Here is a 21536-nt window from a genome sequence, read left to right as displayed (position 1 = left end):
AACATTGACCAGATGGAATTTACAATAAAGAATATTGTATATTTTATTATTATTTGTAAGTGTGTGTTACACATCCTTTGTGTCAGTAATTTAAATCAACTTATGTACATATATGCATCTTTATGTATAGATGCACACTTTTGCTGGGGGGGGCGGAGGGGGGCAGGGCAGAGAGCTAGTTGTCAAACACCGTCATTGGGTCCAATGCTCTCTTCCCAGGGATTCTTATCATTATTTGTGTCATGGATCCTTCCGGCAATCTGGTAAAGCCTATGAAGTTTGGGCAGGGGGAAGCAAGATGGTGTGGGAAGCAACAACGTTGGATGTACCTCCTATATACCCTGAGAACTGAAATAGGATTCAAGAACTTTCAGTATGTAGCTTGCTGAGAAATCTTGGCTTCATTTCCTAGGCATTATTTCTCTCCACTCTTCTTCTTTGTCAGGAGGCACACACACTGCTATATTGCCTCTTGCTCGGCTATGAAAAGGGTGAGTGAAAAATGCCAGGCACTGTGTAATCATGAGGCTCTCCAGCAGCTGAGGCTCTTCAGTGCAGCCGCCAGGAGTACATTTGACAAACCTAGAAGCATAAAAAGGCTTCCTTAAAGTCCCTTACCAATGGTAATAGAAATTTTTCTCAGTGATTTTTCTCAAATTTGTTTTTAAAACAGACAAGGAAAGAGTTCTTGAAATCTTCCCAACTCCAAAAATGCCTATTAAGTATTTTAATGCTGTACAAATATGCCAGGCCAGCTCTTGCACAACAAGGAATGCACTTAACTTTATCTCAGGGTGTTAGAGTAGGCAAGCCAGCCTAGCTGAAGCAATGGGACTCCCTGAGGAGAGAGGGGAGGGAGTAAGTGCCAGACAAGTCAAAGCAGCATCACCACCACCTTGACCACTATTTCCACTCTGACCTTGATGGAGACAAGTCAGGGCTCTGAACTCAAAAGCCATAGGAATATAACAGCATCCCCCAAACCATGTAACCCGCTTCTAGCACTGGCCTTCCCAGCTAACACTGAGAAGAATAAATTATGTGGAGAAGGGGCCCACTTTCTTTGTCACCACCACTACCTCCAAATGCTGACCAGCTGTCTCCACACATAGATTGGCACAGGAGCCTTGGGAGTGGCATTATTCCACAGACCAGCAGCCCTACCCTCACAGCCTTTATCCAGAGTCAGGTAGCTTCTGTGGAAAAGAGTCCAACCAGCCCCACAACCACCAAACAACTACAACACTCTGGGCTGCCTAAGGGAGGGATGGGAGGTAGCATGTACCAGGCAAAACAAACCACCAAGACCACTTTGACCACCATCTTGTCTTGGAGTGAACCCAAGAGCCTTGGGCATAGCAAAGCTTCCTGCCCAGTGGTTACAGTCATCCTTCTGGAAAGCAAATTGGCAACTACTACTACAGCTGTTAACAGCCACATCTGCTGAAGACCCAGAAAAGAAAGTTCTTGTTCCCAAAGCCCTTGGCACTGTCAAATGGCCCCACATCAGAAACAAATGCTATTTTTTCACTAGAAATAATAATAAAGATGCATTACCGTCTCCTTTGGTGATGCACCCTACAGACCACAGGCCATTTTCATATGACTTATAGTTGACCACACGTATAGTCTCACCTGTTAGAATGTGAGCTCCTTGAGAGCAGGAACTGTCTTACCTTTCTACTTGTGTCCTTAGCACCTTGTACATTGTATAAGTGCTTAATAAAGTGCTTCATTCATTCATTCCCTTAGAAGTCCTTGTTTTCTCCAACACTCAGCTGAAGTTTTCCTTTCTATATCTAGCCTATCCTAATCTCCCTACTTGCTAATACCTCCCTCCACCAGTTATCTTGCATTTATTTTGTGTGTGTATGTATATATGTATGTGTGTATATAGGTACGTATGCATACATATGCATATGTATATGTGTATGTGTATGTATATGCATATATACACTGTATATATACAGCTAAATACACGCACACAAATATGTGTATATTATATATTATATATATACATACATATAATTTTGCCTAATAGAACTTAAGCTCCTTGAGGGCACATACTGTTTCATTTTTGTCTGTGTATCCCCAGAACCTAATACAGTGCCTGGAGAATAGTAGGTGCTTAATAACTGCCTGTTGATTGATTGGTTGACCTGGAAAGGGCATCTGGTACAGTACCCTTCTTTTAAGTAATGTTGAAGTCACTCAAACTGTCTACTCTATTGCTAAAAAAAACTCCAATGATGATTCTAAACTTTTTTGGTCACATATTCCAATGTTTAGTCATCCTAAAAGGAGAGACAGAGACAGAAAGAAATTGTCTAACTCCAGTTCCCTGCAATTTTAGCCAATTACCTCCTACTTAGAGGAAAATAACTGGTTTGGAGAAAAAGAAGACATCGTTCTCATAATGATGGTTTATTAGCTTATTTCACAGTGGTTCAACAAACATTTACCATGTGCAGAGCATTGTGCTAGGTGCTAGGAGCAAGGGAAAATTTAGATAAAATACATAATCATGGAACTTACAGGTAACTAGCTATAATTAGAGCTTCAATTAAGGCAGGGTGACCAGAACTTTGCTGAAATTTGAGGGTCCTAATAGCAAGGTAGTGGGGCATACTTCCTCTTTCCTCTCGTATTACAGTTACAGCCTCAGATGAGCTCCTTCCAGCCTAATCTTCCCTTTGTCCCAGACACAAACATTCATAGTCAAGGCTGTTTTATAATGTACCTTATTATTTTGCAGGTGTATTAGAAATTTGTGAAACAAACCTAGGTGAGGTAATGAACTAAATGGTCCTTAAAAACTTTTTTTTGGAGGCAGGGCAATTGGGGTTAAGTGACTTACCCAAAGTCACACAGCTAGTGTGTCAAGTGTCTGAGGCTGGATTTGAACTCAGGTCCTCCTGACTCTAGGGCAGGTGCTCTACTCACTGCCAGCTAGCTGCCCCACCTAAGTCTAATGCCTACTTCCTATGACTCTATAATGATAAAAAATCAATAAATCCATTATATATTATAAACAATTGAAATAAGGAAGTGAGACTTCACTGGGCCACTCTTCAATACTGCAAGGAGCAGCAATCTTGTCTCTGTGGTATTCCCACCACAGGTGTACAACCTAACTAACAGATGAGCTTTAAGAGTTAGTATAGCTTTAAAAAAAAAGGTTGTTGCTCTATTGCTAAGCTGGTATTGAGTTTTTTCAACTGAATCAGCCTCATCTGTGAGGGAAATACTTGATTGTTTATTATTTACTAATATAGTTTGAACCTAGCTTTATGTGGCTAGAAAATTATCTAACCTGGGGGGCAGAGCCAAGATGGCCACATGAAACAGCATCTCACTGGAGCTCTCACAAGTTCTGTCAGATTCCTATAAAAAAGTGAACCTGAGCAGATTTGAGAGAGTTAGAAACTGCAAGCAGTCTGAGTAAGGCAAATTTCCAAGCCAGAAGAGTCCAAAAGGCCAATGGGATGAATCTGTAGGCTGGGAGAGTGCTCAGCATGTGGAGCTGCTCCATGACAGCACCAAAGCGGAAGCAGATGCAGAAACCAACCTGCTAGACAGGCTGGGAGAAAGCTGGTTGCCCCAGGGGAAGAGGAGACTTCAGACATCCAGACCCCTCCCCCACACCTCAAGAAATTGAAGGCTAGAATACACAAAACCAGTAACTAGACTCACAATCCCCAGAATAAGAAACCTGGGACAGAGAGCCCTGAGCCCTAAAAGCAGAAATTCACTATAAAGCCAAGAAAAGGCTAACCAACATGAAGAAGAACACAAAAAAACCGAGGACCATTGATTTTTTTTTATGGAGACAGGCATGATCAAAACACCAACTTGGAAGAGGATAGCAATGACACTATACCCACATCTGATACCTCAAAAGGGAATGTGAACTGGTCTCAAGCCCAAAAAGCATTACTGGAAGAGCTAAAGGAGGATTTTAAAAAACAAATTAGGGAGGTAAAAGAAAAAATGAAAAAAATGGAAAAAAAACACTGACGAAATCAAGTCCTTAAAAAATAAGATTGGCTAAATGGCAATGGAGATTCAGAATCTAAATAGAAAAAATGATACCCTGAGAGGTAAAATCAACCAATTGGAAAAGGAGACTCAAAAGCAAATGAAGACAGCAACTAATTAAAAATTAGAATTGAGCAAGTGGAAGCTAATGACTCTATGAGGCATCACGAAGTAGTCAAACAAAATGTAAAGAATGAAAAAACAGAAAAAAATGTGAAATATCTTATTGGAAAAACAACTGACCTGGAAAATAGATCCAGGAGAGACAATCTAAGAATTATTGGTCTACTGGAAATCCATAATGAAGAGCCTTGACACTATCTTTAAAGAAATTATCAAAGATAACTGCCCAGAGGTCCTAGAACCAGAAGGCAAAATAGTCATTGAAAGAATCCACCAATCACCCCCTGAAAGAGATCCTAAATTGAAAACACCAATAAATTCTATAGCCAAATTTCAGAATTACAAAGTCAAGGAGAAAATACTGCAAGCAGCCAAAGAGAAACAATTCAAATATGGTGGAACTACAGTCAGGATCACACAGGATCTCTCAGCTTCTACATTAAATTACAGGAGAAATTGGAATATGATATTCCAAAGGGCAAAGGAGCCGGGGCTACAACCAAGGATCAACAACCCAGCAAAATTAAGCATAATTTTTCAGGCAAGGAGATGGACATTCAACAAAATAAGGGAATTCCAGACGTTCCTGATGAAAAGGCCAGAACTCAATGGAAAATTTGATCTTCAAATACAAAACTCGAGAGACATAAAAAGGTAAAGAGAGGAAAAAACCCCCACAAACCTTATTAATCAATAAGGGCAAATTATTTACATCTTTATATAGGATTATATCATAGTATGTATGTTATATATATATATGTGTGTGTACATATATATATGTAAATCTTGAGAATAGTACAGCTATTATGACAATTGAAAGGGATACACATAGACTGTGAATGACTGTATAAAATAACTGATTTAAGGATAAAAAACATAATTAAGAGATGGGAGGATTATCGGAGAAGAGGTAAGGAGGTAGTAAAAAAGGGTAAATTACATCAAATGAAGAGGCACAAAAACACATTATAGTAGAGGGAAAGAAGGGAGGGAGAAGAGCAGTATTTGAGCTTTACTATCATCGGATCTGGCTGAAGAAGGGAATAACATACCCTGATAAGTATACAAATCTAACTTGTCCTACAGGCAGTAGGAGGGGAAAGGGGGGGAAAAGGGAGGGGGTGGTTAGACGGGAGGGAAGAAGTAGCAAGTGGAAAATGGTAAGATAAGGGAGGGGAATCAAGAGGGAGGGCAAACTGAGGAAGGCGACAGTCAAAACAAAACTTTGTTGAGGAGTGGAAGGGGAAAGGGAGAAATAAAAGCATAAACAGGGGGGAAATAGGATGGAGAAAGAGACAGAAATCATAACTGTGAATGTGAATGGGATGAACTCTCCCATAAAACGGAAGCAGATAGCAGAATGGATTAAAAACCATAATCCTACAAACACATTTGAAACAGGGGGATACACACAGGGTAAAGGTAAAACTCTGGAGTAAAATATATTATGCTTCGGCTAAAGTAAAACCAGCAGGTGTAGCAATCCTAATCTCAGACAAAGCAAAAGTAAAGATAGATTTAATTAAAAGAGATAAGGAAGGACACTACATCCTGCTAAAAGGCACCATAAACAGTAAAGCAATATCATTGTTTAACATATATGCACCAAGTGGTATGGCATGCAGATTCTTAGAGGAGAGGTCAAGGGAGTTACAGGAAGAAATACACAGCAAAACTATAACAATGGGAGACTTCAACCTCCCCCTCTCTGAACTTGATAAATCTAACCTCAAAATAAATAAGAAAGAAGTTAAGGAGGTGAACAGAATTTTAGAAAAGGCAGATATGATAGACCTCCAGAGAAAACTGAATGGGGATAAAAAGGAATATACTTTTTTCTCAGTGGTACATGGCACATACTAAAAAATTGACCATGTACTAGGGCATAAAAACCTCACAATCCAGTGCAGAAAGGCAGAAGTAGTCAAAGCATACTTTTCAGATCATGATGCAATAAAAATTATTTGTAATAAAGAACCAAGGAAAAATAAGCTAAAAATCAATTGGAAACTAAATAATCTAATTCTAAAGAATGAGTGGGCCAAAGAACAAATTAGAGAAACAATTAATAACCTCATTCAAGAGAATGACAATAATGAGACAACATAGCAAAACTTATGGGATGCAGCAAAAGCAGTTCTTAGGGGAAGTTTTATATCTCTACATGCTTACATGAATAAAACAGAGAAAAAGGAGATCATTGAATTGGGCGTGCAACTGAAAAAGCTAAAAAAAGAACAAATTGAAAATCCTCAATTAAATACCAAATTAGAAAAACTGAAAATCAAAGGAGAGATTAATAAATTGAAACCAAGAAAACTATTGAACTAATAAATAAAACAAAGAGCTGATTTTATTACAAAACCAATAAAATTGTTAAACCTTTGGTCAATTTGATTAAAAAAAAAGAAAGAAGAAAATCAAATTACCAATATCAAAAATGAAAAGGGTGAATTCACTTCTAATGAAGAGGAAATCAAAACAGTAATTAGGAGTTATTTTGCCCAATTGTATGCCCATAAATTTGACAACCTTAGGGATATGGATGAATATCTACAAAAAGATAAATTGCTCAGGTTAACAGAAGAGGAAGTAAAATTTCTAAATAACCCCATCTCAGAAAAAGAAATTGAGCAAGCTATCAATGAACTCACTAGGAAAAAATCTCCAGGGCCAGATGGTTTTACATGTGAATTTTATCAAACATTTAAAGAACAATTAATTCCTATACTTTATAGACTATTTGGGAAAATAGGTGAGGAAGGAGTCCTACCAAATTCTTTTTATGACACAAATATGGTACTAATACCCAAACCATGTAGAGTCAAAACAGAGAAAATTATAGACCAATTTCCCCAATGAATATTGATGCAAAAATTTTAAATGAAACATTAGCAAAAAAGATTGCAGCAACTTTTCACAAGAATAATACACTATGATCAGGTAGCATTTATTCCAGGAATGCAAGGCTGGTTCAATATTAGGAAAACTATTAGCATAATTGACTATATCAACAACAAAACTAGCAGAAACCATATGATCATCTCAATAGATGCAGAAAAAGCCTTTGACAAAATACAGCACACATTCCTATTAAAAACACTGGAAAGCATAGGACTAAATGGAGCCTTCCTTAAAATTATAAATAGCATCTACCTAAAACCATCAACAAGCATTATTTGTAATGGGGATAAGGTAGATGCATTCCCAATAAGATCATGGGTGAAACAAGGATGTCCATTATTACCCCTACCATTCATTTTGGTACTAGAAACGTTAGCTGTAGCAATAAGAGAAGAAAAAGAAATTGAAGGTATTAGAATAGGCAAAGAAGAAACTAAATTATCACTTTTTGCAGATGATATGATGATTTACTTAGAGAATCCTAGAGGATCAAGTAAAAAAAACTACTTGAAATAATAAGCAACTTTAGCAAAGTTGCAGGATATAAAATAAACCCACATAAATCCTCGGCGTTCCTATACATTACTAACAAAGCCCAACAGCAAGAGATAGAAAGAGAAATTCCATTCCAAGTTACTGTAGACACTATAAAATATTTGGGAGTCTATTTGCCAAGACAAACCCAGGGACTATATAAACATAATTATGAAACACTTTTCACATGAATAAAGTCAGATCTAAATAAATGGAAAAATATCAGTTGCTCATGGTTAGGCTAAGCTAATATAATAAAAATGACAATTTTACCTAAATTATCTATTCAGTGCCATACCAATTGAACTACCAAAAAATTATTTTACAGAGCTGGATAAAATAATAACAAAATTCATCTGGAAGAACAAGAGGTCTAGAATATCTGGGGTATTAATGAAAAGAAATGCTACAGAAGGTGGCCTAGCCGTACCAGATATTAAACTGTACTACAAAGCAGCAGTCATCAAAACTTCCTGGTACTGGCTAAGAAACAGAGTCATGGATCAGTGGAATAAGATAGGTAAACAAGATGGAGAAGTCAACGACTATAGCAATCTACTCTTTGATACACCCAAAGAATCCAGCTTCTGGGCTAAGAATTCACTATTTCACAAAAACTGCTAGGAAAATTGGAAAATGGTAGGGCAGAAAATGGGCATAGACCAATATCTTGCACCATATACCAAAATAAAGTCAAAATGGGTTCATGATTTAGGAATAAAGGCTGATTCCATAAGCAATTTGGGAGAGCAAGGAATAGTTTACCTCTCAGATTTATGTAAAAGAAAATATTTCATGACACAAGAAGAGATAGAGGGCATTACAAAATGCAAAATGGATAATTCTGATTATGTTAAATTGAAATGTTTTTTTTGTATAAAAAAAAGCCAATGCAACAAAGATTAGGAGGGAACCAGAAAATTGGGAGAAAATCTTTACAACTAGTGTCTCTGATAAAGGCCTCATCTCTAAAATATACAGGGAACTGAGCCAAATTTATAGGAATACAAGTCATTCCCCAATTGAGAAATGGTCAAAGGATACAAACAGGCAGTTTTCAGAGGAAGAAATTAAAGATATGTATAGGCATATGAAAAAATGCTCGAAATCACTACTGATTAGAGAAACGCAAATCAAAACAACTCTTAGGTACCACATCTCTCCTGTCAGATTGGCTAAAATGACAAAACAGGAAAATGATAAATGCTGGAGAGGATGTGGGAAAATTGGAACATTGTTACATTGCTGGTGGAGAGCAATTTGGAACTATGCCCAAAGGGCTATAATAATGTTAGTACCCTTTGACCCAGCAATACCACTTCTAGGGTTGTATCCCAAAGAGATCACACAAGTGGGAAAAGGACCCATATGTACAAAAATATTTATAGTGGCTCTTTTTGTGGTAGCTAAGAATTGGAAATCAAGGGGATGCCCATCAATTGGGGAATGGCTGAACAAGTTGTGGTATATGAAGGTAATGGAATACTATTGTGCTATAAGAAATGGGGATGATACGGACTTCATAACAACCTGGAAAAACCTACACAATATAATGCTGAGTGAGTGGAGCAGAGCCAGGAGAACATTATACACAACCACAGATATATGGATTCTGTGAGGACTAACCCTCATAGACTTTGCTCTTCTCAACAACACAAGGTGCAAAGACAACTCCAAAGGACTCACGATGGAGAATGCTATCTACATCCAGAGAAAGAACTGTGGAGTCTGAATGCAGATTGAAGCATACTTTATGCTGGCCCTTTTTTCCCTTTGGTTTCTCTCTTTTGTTTTTGTTTTTGGGGTTTTTTTGGTTCTGTTTCTTCTCTCTCATGATTCATTCCATTGGTTATAATTCTTCTTCACAATTTGACTAGTGTGTAATTAAGTTCAATATGAAGTAATATGTAGAAGATATATCAGATTCCATGCTGTCTTGGGGAGGGAGGGAAGAAAATCTGGAGCTCAAAATTATGTAGAACCGAGTGTTGTAAACTAAAAACAACAACAAAAATTATCTAACCTGAAACCGTAGGTCATGTTGATCTCGGAAACCTTACAAGCTGAAGACCTATGTAAGGAATACTTAGATTCCACTCAGGTCTTGTCCTAGGTCCACCCAAAATGCTTGTGCTTTGACTTTGCCCTAGTTTTATTGAATGTTTGTACTTACATCCTGATATACATCTCGAGCAACCTAAATGGAAACTGTCCTTTTGTGGAACCTGCCTAATCTGGCCACCTAGCTGCTTGTCCTTATGCCCTTCTTTGAACACTATAAAATGTGAGACATAACAGAGATTTGAGAGGGGAATTATGCCTCTTTCTGGCTCTCTCTCCTCTACCAGATGACTGAGGTTTCAGGTTTCAAGTTAATTCTTCACTGACACATCCTCAAACAACAGACATAGAACGCATCACCAACTCTATATTCAAAGGCTCTCCACATCAAGCAGACTTGACAGATCTCACACTTGTTTGGTGTAGCCTCCAAGAATCCAAGCTACCTCCACGAGAAGATGAGGCATTTGGAAAGAATCATAGTGGAGTCACAAGCCATGCATGACTATTTAACTATACCTTTGACTCACCTAAGCATGCTCACAGGTGAGGTTAGTTGGAAATGAAAGTTGTTGTTGGTTATAAAGAGCTTCACCATGCTCACTTGTTCCATCTAAAAGTCCAATAAAATTGGCAAAGACTGGCCTGACTGGCCTCTGTCACCATTTTGATCGAATTCACTTCAATAAATATTTATTAAACACCTTCTATGTGTCAGGCACTGTGCTAAGTACTGGGGATACAAATAAGAAAAAGGAAGATACCGTATTTCACTGCATAATTGTCACAAACTGGTTTTTTTTTTTGTTTTTGGTCCAAAAATTGGTTTATAACCTTTCATCAGGTAATCGTCACATGGTATAATTCTGTTCACCACATTGCTTAAAAGTTAAAAAGAGCAGCAATAATTCACCAGTGGCATATGGATATGCATTTCTCTCTTGCTCCTTGTTAGCCGCAAGCCTAGAATTCTTAGTGCACCTATGTTGTTAGTGTTCAATTTTAATGTATATTTATCAGTATTACAGGCATCCTAATTTTGCACCAAAGACAGTTTAGTAATAAATTTTTTTTTTTGCTTTTTGGCAGGGCAATTGGGGTTAAGTGACTTGCCCAAGGTCACACAGCTAGTACAAGTGTCAAGTGTCTGAGGTCGGATTTGAACTCAGCTCCTCCTGACCCCAGGGCTGGTGCTCTACTCACTGTGCCACCTAGCTGCCCCCTAATAAATTATTTTTAAGTCAACTCAGCACAATTTTTTTAAAAGCTTCACATGGTGGTCTCACACCACTTTTTTGCAAAAAATATTTGGTATAAAATCTGTGATGATTATGCGGTGAAATATGGTAATTCATGCCATCAAGGAGCTTAAAATCTAAAGGAGGAAGACAACATATAAAAGGAAACTGAAGAGGGGTAGGGCACCAGAGAGCATGATAGTCAATGGAGTTGAAGCCAAGCAGGGATACTGATGAAAAATAGATAGTTGACCCAGCAATGTCACTACCAGGTCTATTTCCAAAGATGATTAGGGGAAAGGAAAAGAACCTATATGTTTTAAAATATTTAGAGCAGCTCTCCTTTTGGAGGCAAAGAACTGAAATTGTGGGGAAGCTCATTAATTAGGGAATGGCTGAACAAGTTGTGGTATATGATTGTGATGGAATACTACTGTGCTACAAGAAATGATGAGCTCGATGGTCTTAGAAAAACATGGATAAACTTGCACTAAATAATGAAGAGCAAAATAAGTAGAACCAAGAGAACACTGTATACAGTAAGAGCAATATTATTTTAAGAACAACTTTGAGCAAATAAGTCATTTTGACTATTATAAATGCCCAAATTAATTCCAAAGGACATATGAAGATGCCATCTGCATTCAGAGAAAGAACCGATAGATAGCAGTATGTATAGAATGATTTTACATGTATGTGTAGATATGTTTGTATGTATGTATGTATTTGTCTCTAATGGTAGCCATCTCTAGGGCAAGGGAGGGAGAGAAAGGAAAAAAAGGGAAAAAATTACGTGATAAATTTATTATATATTTAAAAGGAATAGCAGGTTATACGTAATAAATTTGCAGTTTCATGTGCATTTCTTTTTTGGTTATACTATGCTATGGAAATGCTTGTTTTATTCCATAAATTAAAAAATAGTTAACTGGGAAGTTCTGAAAGTTCAAAGCCCTCTATAAAAGGAGGCTTTGGGAAAAGTTTATTGCTCTGCCCTGCAGCTTTGAGATTACTAAGTCTCTTGAATAGCTCTAAGAGCCATAAGGTTATTTGAGTGTGTCCTACCTCCAAGGATTTGGGCACTGAGTTTAAAGTAGTCCTCTGAAACGGTGTTTTCCAACCCAATCTATAACCTAGAGCAGTAGAATATCTAGATTATTTACTGTGGAAGATTATTATATTATGTGTATTATATATTACATGATATATGATTATGTATATTATATATTATATCATATAGATTATTCATTCATTATTTCAAAACCTCAGTGAGACAGTTCTTGCCACATCAGTGTCAGGGACAAGAAAAGGGACACTGGGTAGGAAGAACAGGAAAAAGAGGAGTCTTTTTTTTTTAAGTTCATAGGATTTAATTCTGATATCACTAAAACTCCAGTTTCTGGTCAGGCATTTTGGGGGGAAGGGACTTCTATAAAGGACAAGGGGTTTGGTTAAATGTGTGTTGTACTTGTGCCCATCAATCAACAAACCTCTCCTATGTGCCAGGTCCTGTGCTGGGCACTGGGGACACCCAGACAAAAATGAAAAGGCTCCTGCTCTTAAGGAGCTTGGGTCCTACAGAGAGAGATGACCTTGTACTTTGATGTGTTTCTTTAGAATACATGCAAAATGAATGCAAGATATTTAAGGGAAAGTAGGCACTAGGGGCTGCTGGGATAAGGAAAAGTCACATGTAGAAGATGAAATTTGATGAAAACTCTAAAGCTACTAGGAGGTGGAGGTGAGAAAAGAGTCCATTCCAAGCATGGGGAACAACTCATGCCTTGGAGTACCTGGCTCCCAAACAGAATAATTTCTTTTCAGAGAAGACTTTAAAATCCTATATCCAAATGTCTCTACTGTACCCCCATTTCTGAACCTACATTAAGGTTCTATAATCATACTGTTCATTGTTCATTAGGATAAAAAAAAGCCAAAGCATAATATAGTAGTGGTAAATTGGAATAAAACATGTTCTTTCTATCATGTGGCAGCTGCTGTCATTTCTTTCTTTAGTTTAAGGGACAGACATTTTGGTAGTAACAGATAATGGATAGAAGAGCTAACCTTAGAGCCAGGAATCTGACCTCAGATACAGAAAGGCTGCGTGTGACTCTGGGGAAATCACTTAACCTCTTGATGTCCCAAGAAATTTTCTAAGACTGTAAGGCGCAGTTAATAGAGTAGTTTTTCTCCCTATGAGATCTATATATAGCTGAAATCACTGTAAGGTTAAAAAATGTAATAGTAACAGTTCACGTTTAGAGGCAGCTGGGTGGAACAGTGGAACAGCTGGGTGGGATGCTGGGCCTAAAGTCAGGAAGACTCATCTTCCCGAGTTCAAATCTGGCCTTAGACACTTATGAGCTACGTGAACCTGGGCAAGTCACTTAACCCTGCCTGCCTCATTTTCTTCATCTGTAAAACGAGCTGGAGAAGAAAATGGCAAAGCACTCCAGTATATTTGCCAAGAAAATCTCAAATGGGATCACGAAGAGTCCGACATGACTAAAACAACTGAACAACCACAAAAAATAGGTCACATTTAGAAAATACTTTAAAGTTTAGAAAATACTTTCTTCTCTACAGCCTTGTGAAGTAGCACAAGTGTTATGTCCCCATCACTCTCCCTTCCACTGTGCCCTCTGGAACCCCTGTTCTATTATTAACAAATTGCCCTTCATATTAGATTTATGTCCTCCCCACTGGCCCTGCTACCTCAATGAAATTATTTTATATGGTGACATATTATTTCCCCCCAAACACAATGTAAGTTCTTCCAAGATGGGGACTGTTTACTTTTGACTTTGCAACTCCATTACCTAGCACAGTGTACAGTGCTTAGAACATAATGAGCACTTAATTAATGCTTATTGACTTAAATTACTCCACATGGACTGAGGCTCAGAGGGATAAATTGACTTGCCATGATCACATAGCTAATAAAATACCAGAGGCAAGACTTGAACCCAGATCTGACACCAAGTCCAAGTGCTCATTCCTTGACATTGTACAGTTCCTTCACTTCAAATATCTTTCAAGAAAGATGTCTCACATTAAAAAAAAACATTAAAATTATGATACATGTGGGAATAAAGTCCAGGAAAATCAGTCAACATAATCCAGACTCACTTGTTTCTTTTTCTCCTGGAGTTACAAAGTATAAAAAGAAAAGCAGCATGCAAATTCCTTCCTTCCTTCCTCTCCTCTTCCTCCTCCTCCTCCTCTTTCTCCTCCTCCTTCTTCTTCCTTTCTCTCTTTTTCTCCCTTTCCTTCACCTTTTCTCTCTCTCCCTCCTTTCATCCTCTTCCTTTTTCCTTTCCTCTCCTCCTCCTGTGCTGTCTGCCACTATTTTTCAGCACGTAAATTTATTTTATTGTATTTGGTGCGAAGTGCTTTTCCGGTAAGCTGGGGGGTAGGGATGCTGCTAAAATGAAGCCAGCTGTGTTTACTTGACTTGGCAGTGTCAATGATTCGTAATAAGGTTATTGTAGCTACTTGGGGCTGTGAAATGCTTGCTAAATTCTCAGGAAGATGTGGGTAAGGGGGAAGAGAATGCTAGATTAATCACCAACCTCAGTGTGCAGCCCAACCTTGGGGACTGTTCCCCATCCTTTTGTGTTACATGGTTCAGACATTTGTCAATTGGCCACCAGCTCCTTCTGAAGAGGGCTATCTGAGAAACAGGACTAATATGGGAAGCATGGTTATCAGGAGTTAATCTTAGGGAGTGGAATTAGATGAGTTGAACTTTGCAGCATAGAGGGCCCTAGGGTGTCATTATCTTATAACAAATCCTCTATCTTTCTTGACAGATTGCTATACTGCATCAGGCAGATATTAGGAGAGAGGGGCTGCTTATCACTTTCACAGCTGGCCAAAGTGCAAATCAAGGGAGAAAAGTCACTCAGGCGATTTTCTGTTGAGGAGAGAGCTTTTGAACAGATTTGCATTTGTGAAGCTTTTAAGGGAAACAATAACCGTTTAGAATTGTCCTTTCTACTTTGGGAAGCAGAAAGAAGAGAAAATATGTCTTTGATGCAGAGGACGGGTAAGAAAAAGAAGGAATACTAAGGTCCAGGAGTATTGAGAGGTTATAAATTTATTTTCAGTCTTGACAAATAGGACTTTGGGATGTAGACCTCAAAAAAGATGCAAAGGAATTCTTCAACATACCTATTTTTGTTTGTTTTGTGTATGTAGAGAATACTAATCTCGTATATTACCAAGATGGAAACAAAACTATTTTTCTTGGTTATATTTTCAGGGACATTCTCCAAGGCTAAATAAACCCACATTCAGTGGTGGTTAAAAGCAGAGTTTAGAAGGAATTCTAATCATTTTCATTCTGTTAATCAGATTTTCCTGATTCCAGTCAATGAATTTCATGACCCTGATTTGGCTTCTATTTAAAGGAACCCCTTCTGATTTAAAAGTCAAACTGGCCCACTCACTGTTTCCTTAACTGTAGGATTTCAGGATCCTACATTTAGACCTGGAAAGAGCCTTGGTGGGTCATCTAATGCAAATTACTTCATTTTTTAAAAATGAGGAAGCCATTGCTGTAAGAGGTTAAGTCACTTGTTTGAAGGTACCACAGGTATGTGGCATAGGACTGCCATGGTTCATAGATTGAGGGCTGGCAGTGACCTCAAGGGCATCTATTCAAAGTCCTTCATTTGATGGGTGAGGAAACAAAGGCCCAAGGAAGTTAAGTGACCTGCCTAAGGTCACAAAGGTAGTGTCAGAGGTAGAATTTGAAATCAGGTCCTCTCACTTCATTATTCAAACCCAGGTCATCTGACTCCACTTTCTGGACCCCAAATTCCTCTAATGTATGTACTTCCTCACACCTACCTCTTAGAGTCATTAGATACATTCAAAGCTTCTCTCCTGTGACACTTTCTAGGAATCCTTTTTTCATCCCTCTTCTGGTCATCCCCAGAGGACCCTCAATGCTCTCTGCCTCCATAATTTATATATGTGTATGCATTTGTGTGCATTTGTATTCCCACCATGAGGTCAGAGACAATTTACCCTTTTCTCTTTAGCATGGGGTCTTCCACGTAATATACCATCAATACATTCCACACTTGTTGGAAGCAATACAAATCATCTGGACACTTAAAGCATCTGCTTATTTAGTTTATATACAAAGTTCAGTTCTGATGTACTTTATACATCAAATTCATTTTTTAACAAAAGTCCTAGATTTTACCTCACCTGCCACATTTTGGAAACTTCTCAATTCTCTTTGATTTGGTGATTTCCATTTTTAAGAGCTGTTAAAATATTTATTGATTATTTACTAATTTATTTAGTCAGTGAACTTGCATGGAACTGTCCTAGGTGCTAGGACTATAAGGATAAAATAGAACAATCCCTGACCTTAAGGAACTCAATCTAGTATGAGACACACACAAATATATATGTACGCACATATGCCCATGTGTAACATATGCAAATAACTTTAAATGTTGAATCTATAGTCAGGAAGATCTGAATTCACATCCTGCCTCAGATACTTACTAGCTGTGTGACTCGGGGCAAGTCACAGCCTCCATCTGCTTCAGTTTCCTCAGCTGTATGATGGGGATAATAATAGAACCTACCTCCCAGGGATGTGAAAATCAAGTCAGATAATGTTTGTAAAGTACTTCACAAACCTTAAAAAATCATGTAAGTGCTAGTTACTGTTAATATTGTTTTTAATAGCAATGGTATTATTAATTATTATTATCAATAATAATTATTTATATCATTATTAATAATAACACAAATCAGAATACGTTAAGCACAAAAAATCTAAACACAATGTTCTGAGTCCATAAATTTCTTAGAAGGGCTTTTGATGTTTTCCCCTCCCTCATATACACATACGTTCCCCAAGTATTTGTTTTGTTTTTGAATTCGTGGTCTGCATTTTTCCTGGCCTTCCAAGAAGTGGTTTGAAAACAATCTCCAAGTTTCCTTAGGGCAACGTATTTATTATGATCTCTCACCACTCTTTTTTAATGCCTCCATTTCTTATAGTTTTGTTTTTTATAATCAAGGAACTTCATGATGATCCCTCCTCTCTCTGAATTGTCATGATGATCTGGCCTAGTGGATAGTTGTGCTGAATGTATAGTCAGAGTATCAGGTTCAAATCCCAGCTCTGCCACTAATTACCTGTGTGATCTTCAAGTCACTAAATCTCTATGGGTTTCTGTTTCCTCACCTATAAGAAGAGAGTGTTGGAACAGTTACCTCTAAATTGATAATCCTCTGATTTCCCATAGCAATCTGTACCTCTGTACTGTAGCTTATTCTAAGCCATATTCTGGTCCTCCATTAATTGCTGTATAAGCAAACCTAAGAAAGAAACAATTTTTGCCTTCAAGAAGCTTACATTCTTTTGTACATTAGTGTGTATATCCCAACACTTCTGTAAGATTATATACTCCAAAAGAGCAGGAACTCTCAATTATCATTCCCAGTGTTTCAATGACAAGTTCAGACACTGTAGGTGCTATTGTTGAATGAATGAATGGTGTCTCTTTTGGTTTGAATCTCACTTTCAGAAACAATGAATTTAGTTGTATTGTGATCGTTAATATAAAGTGGTTCCCCTACTCATTATATCATCATGCTCACTCCTCAAGTCCACAAGTTTTAGATACTATGATAAGTGCTGAACTCAGGCGCAAGTTCAGGATATTTCTTTTTTAGAATTTCTGGATTCTAAAGCTACCAAGAAGCAGTCTAGGGAGTCCTAGTTAGTAATAATTTGCCTTGTTCAAAATTATGCCTCATTCCAATAGCCTTAACTAAGCTTAAGACTTTTCATAAACTGACCTCAATCTACAATTCTAAATTTATGTCCGACTGTTCTCTTGCATGAGCTATCTGGTTTATTAAGGTAATTGTCTTAGCAGTTTGAAGTTTCACACACACCCTCCCACCCTTGATTTTTGGAATTTTACAGCTTGTAAGGACCTTAGAGCTTGCCTAGTCAACTCAATTTTAATTCAACAATTTAAAAATGCTTTTTATGTGTCAGGCACTTTGTGAGATGCTTGGGATACAAAGACAATTTTTTTTTGCACAAAACACCCTACCCTCAAAAGATTACATTCTAATTGGGGGCGTAGGGGGGAAAGAGTGTTCCCAGATAAGTATAATGCAAGGTGAGCAATGAATGAATGGGGACAGTGGGAAGATCAGACGGAGGGTTCTAGGAATGTTTAAGGAGGAAGAGGACAACACAGAATTAGTAGAGACCCTGAAAATGATATACTTTCTTATTTTATAGATCATGGCCTTTAAGTCCAGGGAGATTAGGCCACACAAATAGCATCAGAGATGGCCTTCCTGTAGAGATTGTATTTTGATACTCCGGAGAAAGTGAGGCTGGTGACTTTGCACAGCCCTCCCTCACTTAAATCCAGTTAACTTGCATGTTATGGCATCATGTCTCTGATGTCATGGTCCTCTTTGAGAATGGACAAACAACAACCTTTTGGACTGCACTGGTGTGAGGTCCTGTGGTCAATTTCCTTCATTCCTGATTTGCTTGGACCCTCATTTGGAAGAAGCCCATGTGTGGGCTCCAGTCTCTTCGCAGAGGCTTCTGATGGAAGAGTCTGGAGTTTATGTCGGCTTAAATTTATGTCTTTGCTTTACTTTGTAGCCATGTGGAGGCCTGTCAACTGAGGGCTGGATGAAGGCCACCCTCCAAGACAGGAAGGCATTGAATAGCTATCAGAATAGCAAACATCAGCGATAATGGTGATAGCAATAATATTAACTCAAGAACCGGGTCACTTTTATTATAAAGCTCCATGGGGCCTCTAGTTAAACCTCTGAACATTATGTCCCCTGCTTTGATATTTTTTTCTATGACCCTATTTTTGACTGACCCTCACAAACCACCTGTTCCTCCTCTCAGAAGTGTTGCCAATTTGCTTAATCACAAAATCACTTCTGTGAAATGTGATTTTTTCTTAGTTATTAAGGAAAATCACTTTGTGACATGGGTTTACTCAACTGTTGCAAAACTTATTAGTTTCGGAGCCACAGTTAACCAATGAACTTAATTTGGATGGAAAATTTTGAAACTTTTGCCATCTATAACAAAGTTGGAGAAACTAAATAACTAGCATTTATATGCTAGTTGAAGGTTAGCAAAATATTTTTCTCATAGCAACCGTATTTGGATAAATGATGTGAATATTACCATTTTCATTTTGTAATTAGGAAAAAGGCTTGCAGTGGTTGACTTGGCCAAGGTCACCGGGCTGGATGTGAGCCTAGTTTTTCTGAGTGGTATAGTGGAAAGCTGTGGAGTAAAAGGACCTGAGTTTAAATACTGACCTATCCGACCTCTGGTAAATCATCTCCCTTTACTAGGCTAGTTCAGCATCTTTTTTTCAACTTAGTCTTAAGAGAGTGGCCTGGGGCGAGCAGCTCAGGGTCATATACACAGTCAGCATATGTCAGAAGTAAGACTTAGGCTAGGTCTTCTTGACTCAGGCCAGCTCTCTTCAAGGATGACCAGGTTCCAGGTGTAGTTGAAAGAGCACAGACGTGGCAGGGGGGCGGGAAGAGGGCTCAGACCTGATACTGGCTCTTCTACTTACTAGCTGTGTAGAGGTGGCTGGGGGGCAGCTAGGGGGTTCAGTGAATAGAATACTGGGCCTAGAATTTGTTCAGATCTGGCCTCAGATACTTACTAGCTGTGGGACCTTGGGTGAGACCTCAATCTGCCTCAGTTTCTCAATTGTAAAAGAGGGCGATAACAACATCAGTATCCCAGGGTTGTAAGAGTTAAGTGAGATGATATTTGCAAAGAGTTGAGCACACTGTTGTTCAGTTTCTTCAGTCACATCAGACTCTTTGTGACCCCACTTTGGGTTTTCTTGGCAGAGATACTGGAGTGGTTTGCTATTTCATTCTCCAGCTCATTTTACAGATGAAAAAACTGAGTCAGAGTTAAGTGACTTGTCCAGGGTCACACAGCTAGTGAGTGTCTGAGGCTGGATTTGAACTTAGAAAGAGGAGTCTTCCTGACTCCAGACCTGGCACTCTATCCACTTTACCTAATAATAGCATCTATGTCCCAGGGTTGTAAGGTGATATTTGTAAAGGGCCTGGCACATAGTAGGTACTTACTAAATGCTCCTTTCCTACCCATATGACCTTGGGCAAGTCCCTTTAGCCCTCTGGACCTTAGTTTCCTAACAGGAATAATAAAACCAGCGTTGTGAAGAACAAATGGCAAAGTGGGGCTGGAAGCTATTATTCAAGTTTGCTGTCAATCGGGTGGGATTTAACAGTGACAGCTTTCGCTTGATCTCTTTACCCTTCTTTGCTCTTACTCTGGTTTTAATTTTTTCTGCAGCCAAGAAAAAGAGAAGCAGGATGAGAAAGCAAAATCACCCCTTCTTGTGACTGCTCTCTTATGGCTGCTGTTTCTATTTCAGAGGCAAATCCAACCTGCTGGATATGGGATCCCTGCTCATCAAGCCGGTTCAGCGGGTCATGAAGTATCCTTTACTGCTCTGTGAGCTGCGGAACTCCACACCTCCTTCTCACCCAGATTACAGAGAACTGGAGGATGCCTTAGCCGCGGTGAAAGACATTAATGTGAACATCAACGAACTTAAAAGGAGGAAAGATTTGGGTAGGAAAGAGATGTGGAATATTTGAGTTATTTTCTCTTGATTGTATTATCTTTGGCTGCCATGATCTGTGGCTCAAGTCCTATGAGCACCATCATTGAGAGCCAGTTTAAAGTCATGGGACTAGGAAGAAGGGATGATTTTTGTCATGGTCACCAATTAACAGAAAGGGCAGGAGGGATCCAGGTGAGTGGTACTATGAGGACCTCTTCCTGGGCAGTACTGTCACACTGAGAAATAGTTTCCCCTTGGTATCATGAAGCCTGTGAACTCATGGTCACCATGTCACTGAAAATCTGTAGAGGGCATGTGTGTGCATGTGTGTGTGTGTGTGTGTGTGTGTGTGTGTGAGAGAGAGAGAGAGAGAGAGAGAGAGAGAGAGAGAGAGAGCGCGACAGAGACAGAGAGACAGATAGAGAGACAGACAGAGGCAGAGAGAAGGAGACAGAGAGACACACACAGAGAGACAGAGAGAGACAGAGACACACATAGACACAGAGAGACAGAAACAGAGAGGGAGAAAGAGGGAGGAAGGGAAAAAAGGAGTAAGGAAAAGGGGGAAAGGGGAAGAGATGGGGAGAAGGAAGATGAAAGAAGCTTATTGGGTAGAGAAATGGGAGGGAGGGAAGGAAACAAATGGTTGTGGCCAGATCATTTACAGCAGTGAGAGCCCAGGACAGTCAGGAGAGCAGAGGAAGAGGGATCATGGTTGAAGGGGGGGGGTCCCTCAAGTACAGCTGATTGAATTTTTTTAACAAGAAATACTACATTGAGGGGACCAAGTGTAATAGTATAGACTGCAAAGTAAGAGAAACAATCAGAGAATTCCATATGAGTTGCACAGATCACAGCATCTAATAATCATATCTAACCTTAAGCATAGGCAGAATGTGGAACTACCTACCTGGTGTGATTTGAGGGGTGCCAAAACTTCTACTTGGCCTTTCAACATTGGCACCAATTAATTGATCAGAAT

At 38.7% G+C, this 21536-nt stretch overlaps 1 protein-coding gene across 1 annotated transcript in view; it reads left to right on the top strand.

The window, feature by feature from the left end:
- The window catches only part of ARHGEF38 (Rho guanine nucleotide exchange factor 38), a 136260-nt gene that overhangs the window by 82451 nt on the left and 32273 nt on the right, over positions 1–21536 (top strand). The window contains exon 6 of the mRNA XM_036764914.1: positions 20363–20562. Coding sequence (XP_036620809.1) covers positions 20363–20562 — 200 coding nt within the window. The remainder of the gene's footprint in view (positions 1–20362; positions 20563–21536) is intronic.

The sequence above is a fragment of the Trichosurus vulpecula genome, chromosome 6 (genome assembly GCF_011100635.1).
Source record: "Trichosurus vulpecula isolate mTriVul1 chromosome 6, mTriVul1.pri, whole genome shotgun sequence".
NCBI classification, from domain to species: domain Eukaryota; kingdom Metazoa; phylum Chordata; class Mammalia; order Diprotodontia; family Phalangeridae; genus Trichosurus; species Trichosurus vulpecula.
This window is presented reverse-complemented; position numbering and strand designations above follow the sequence as displayed.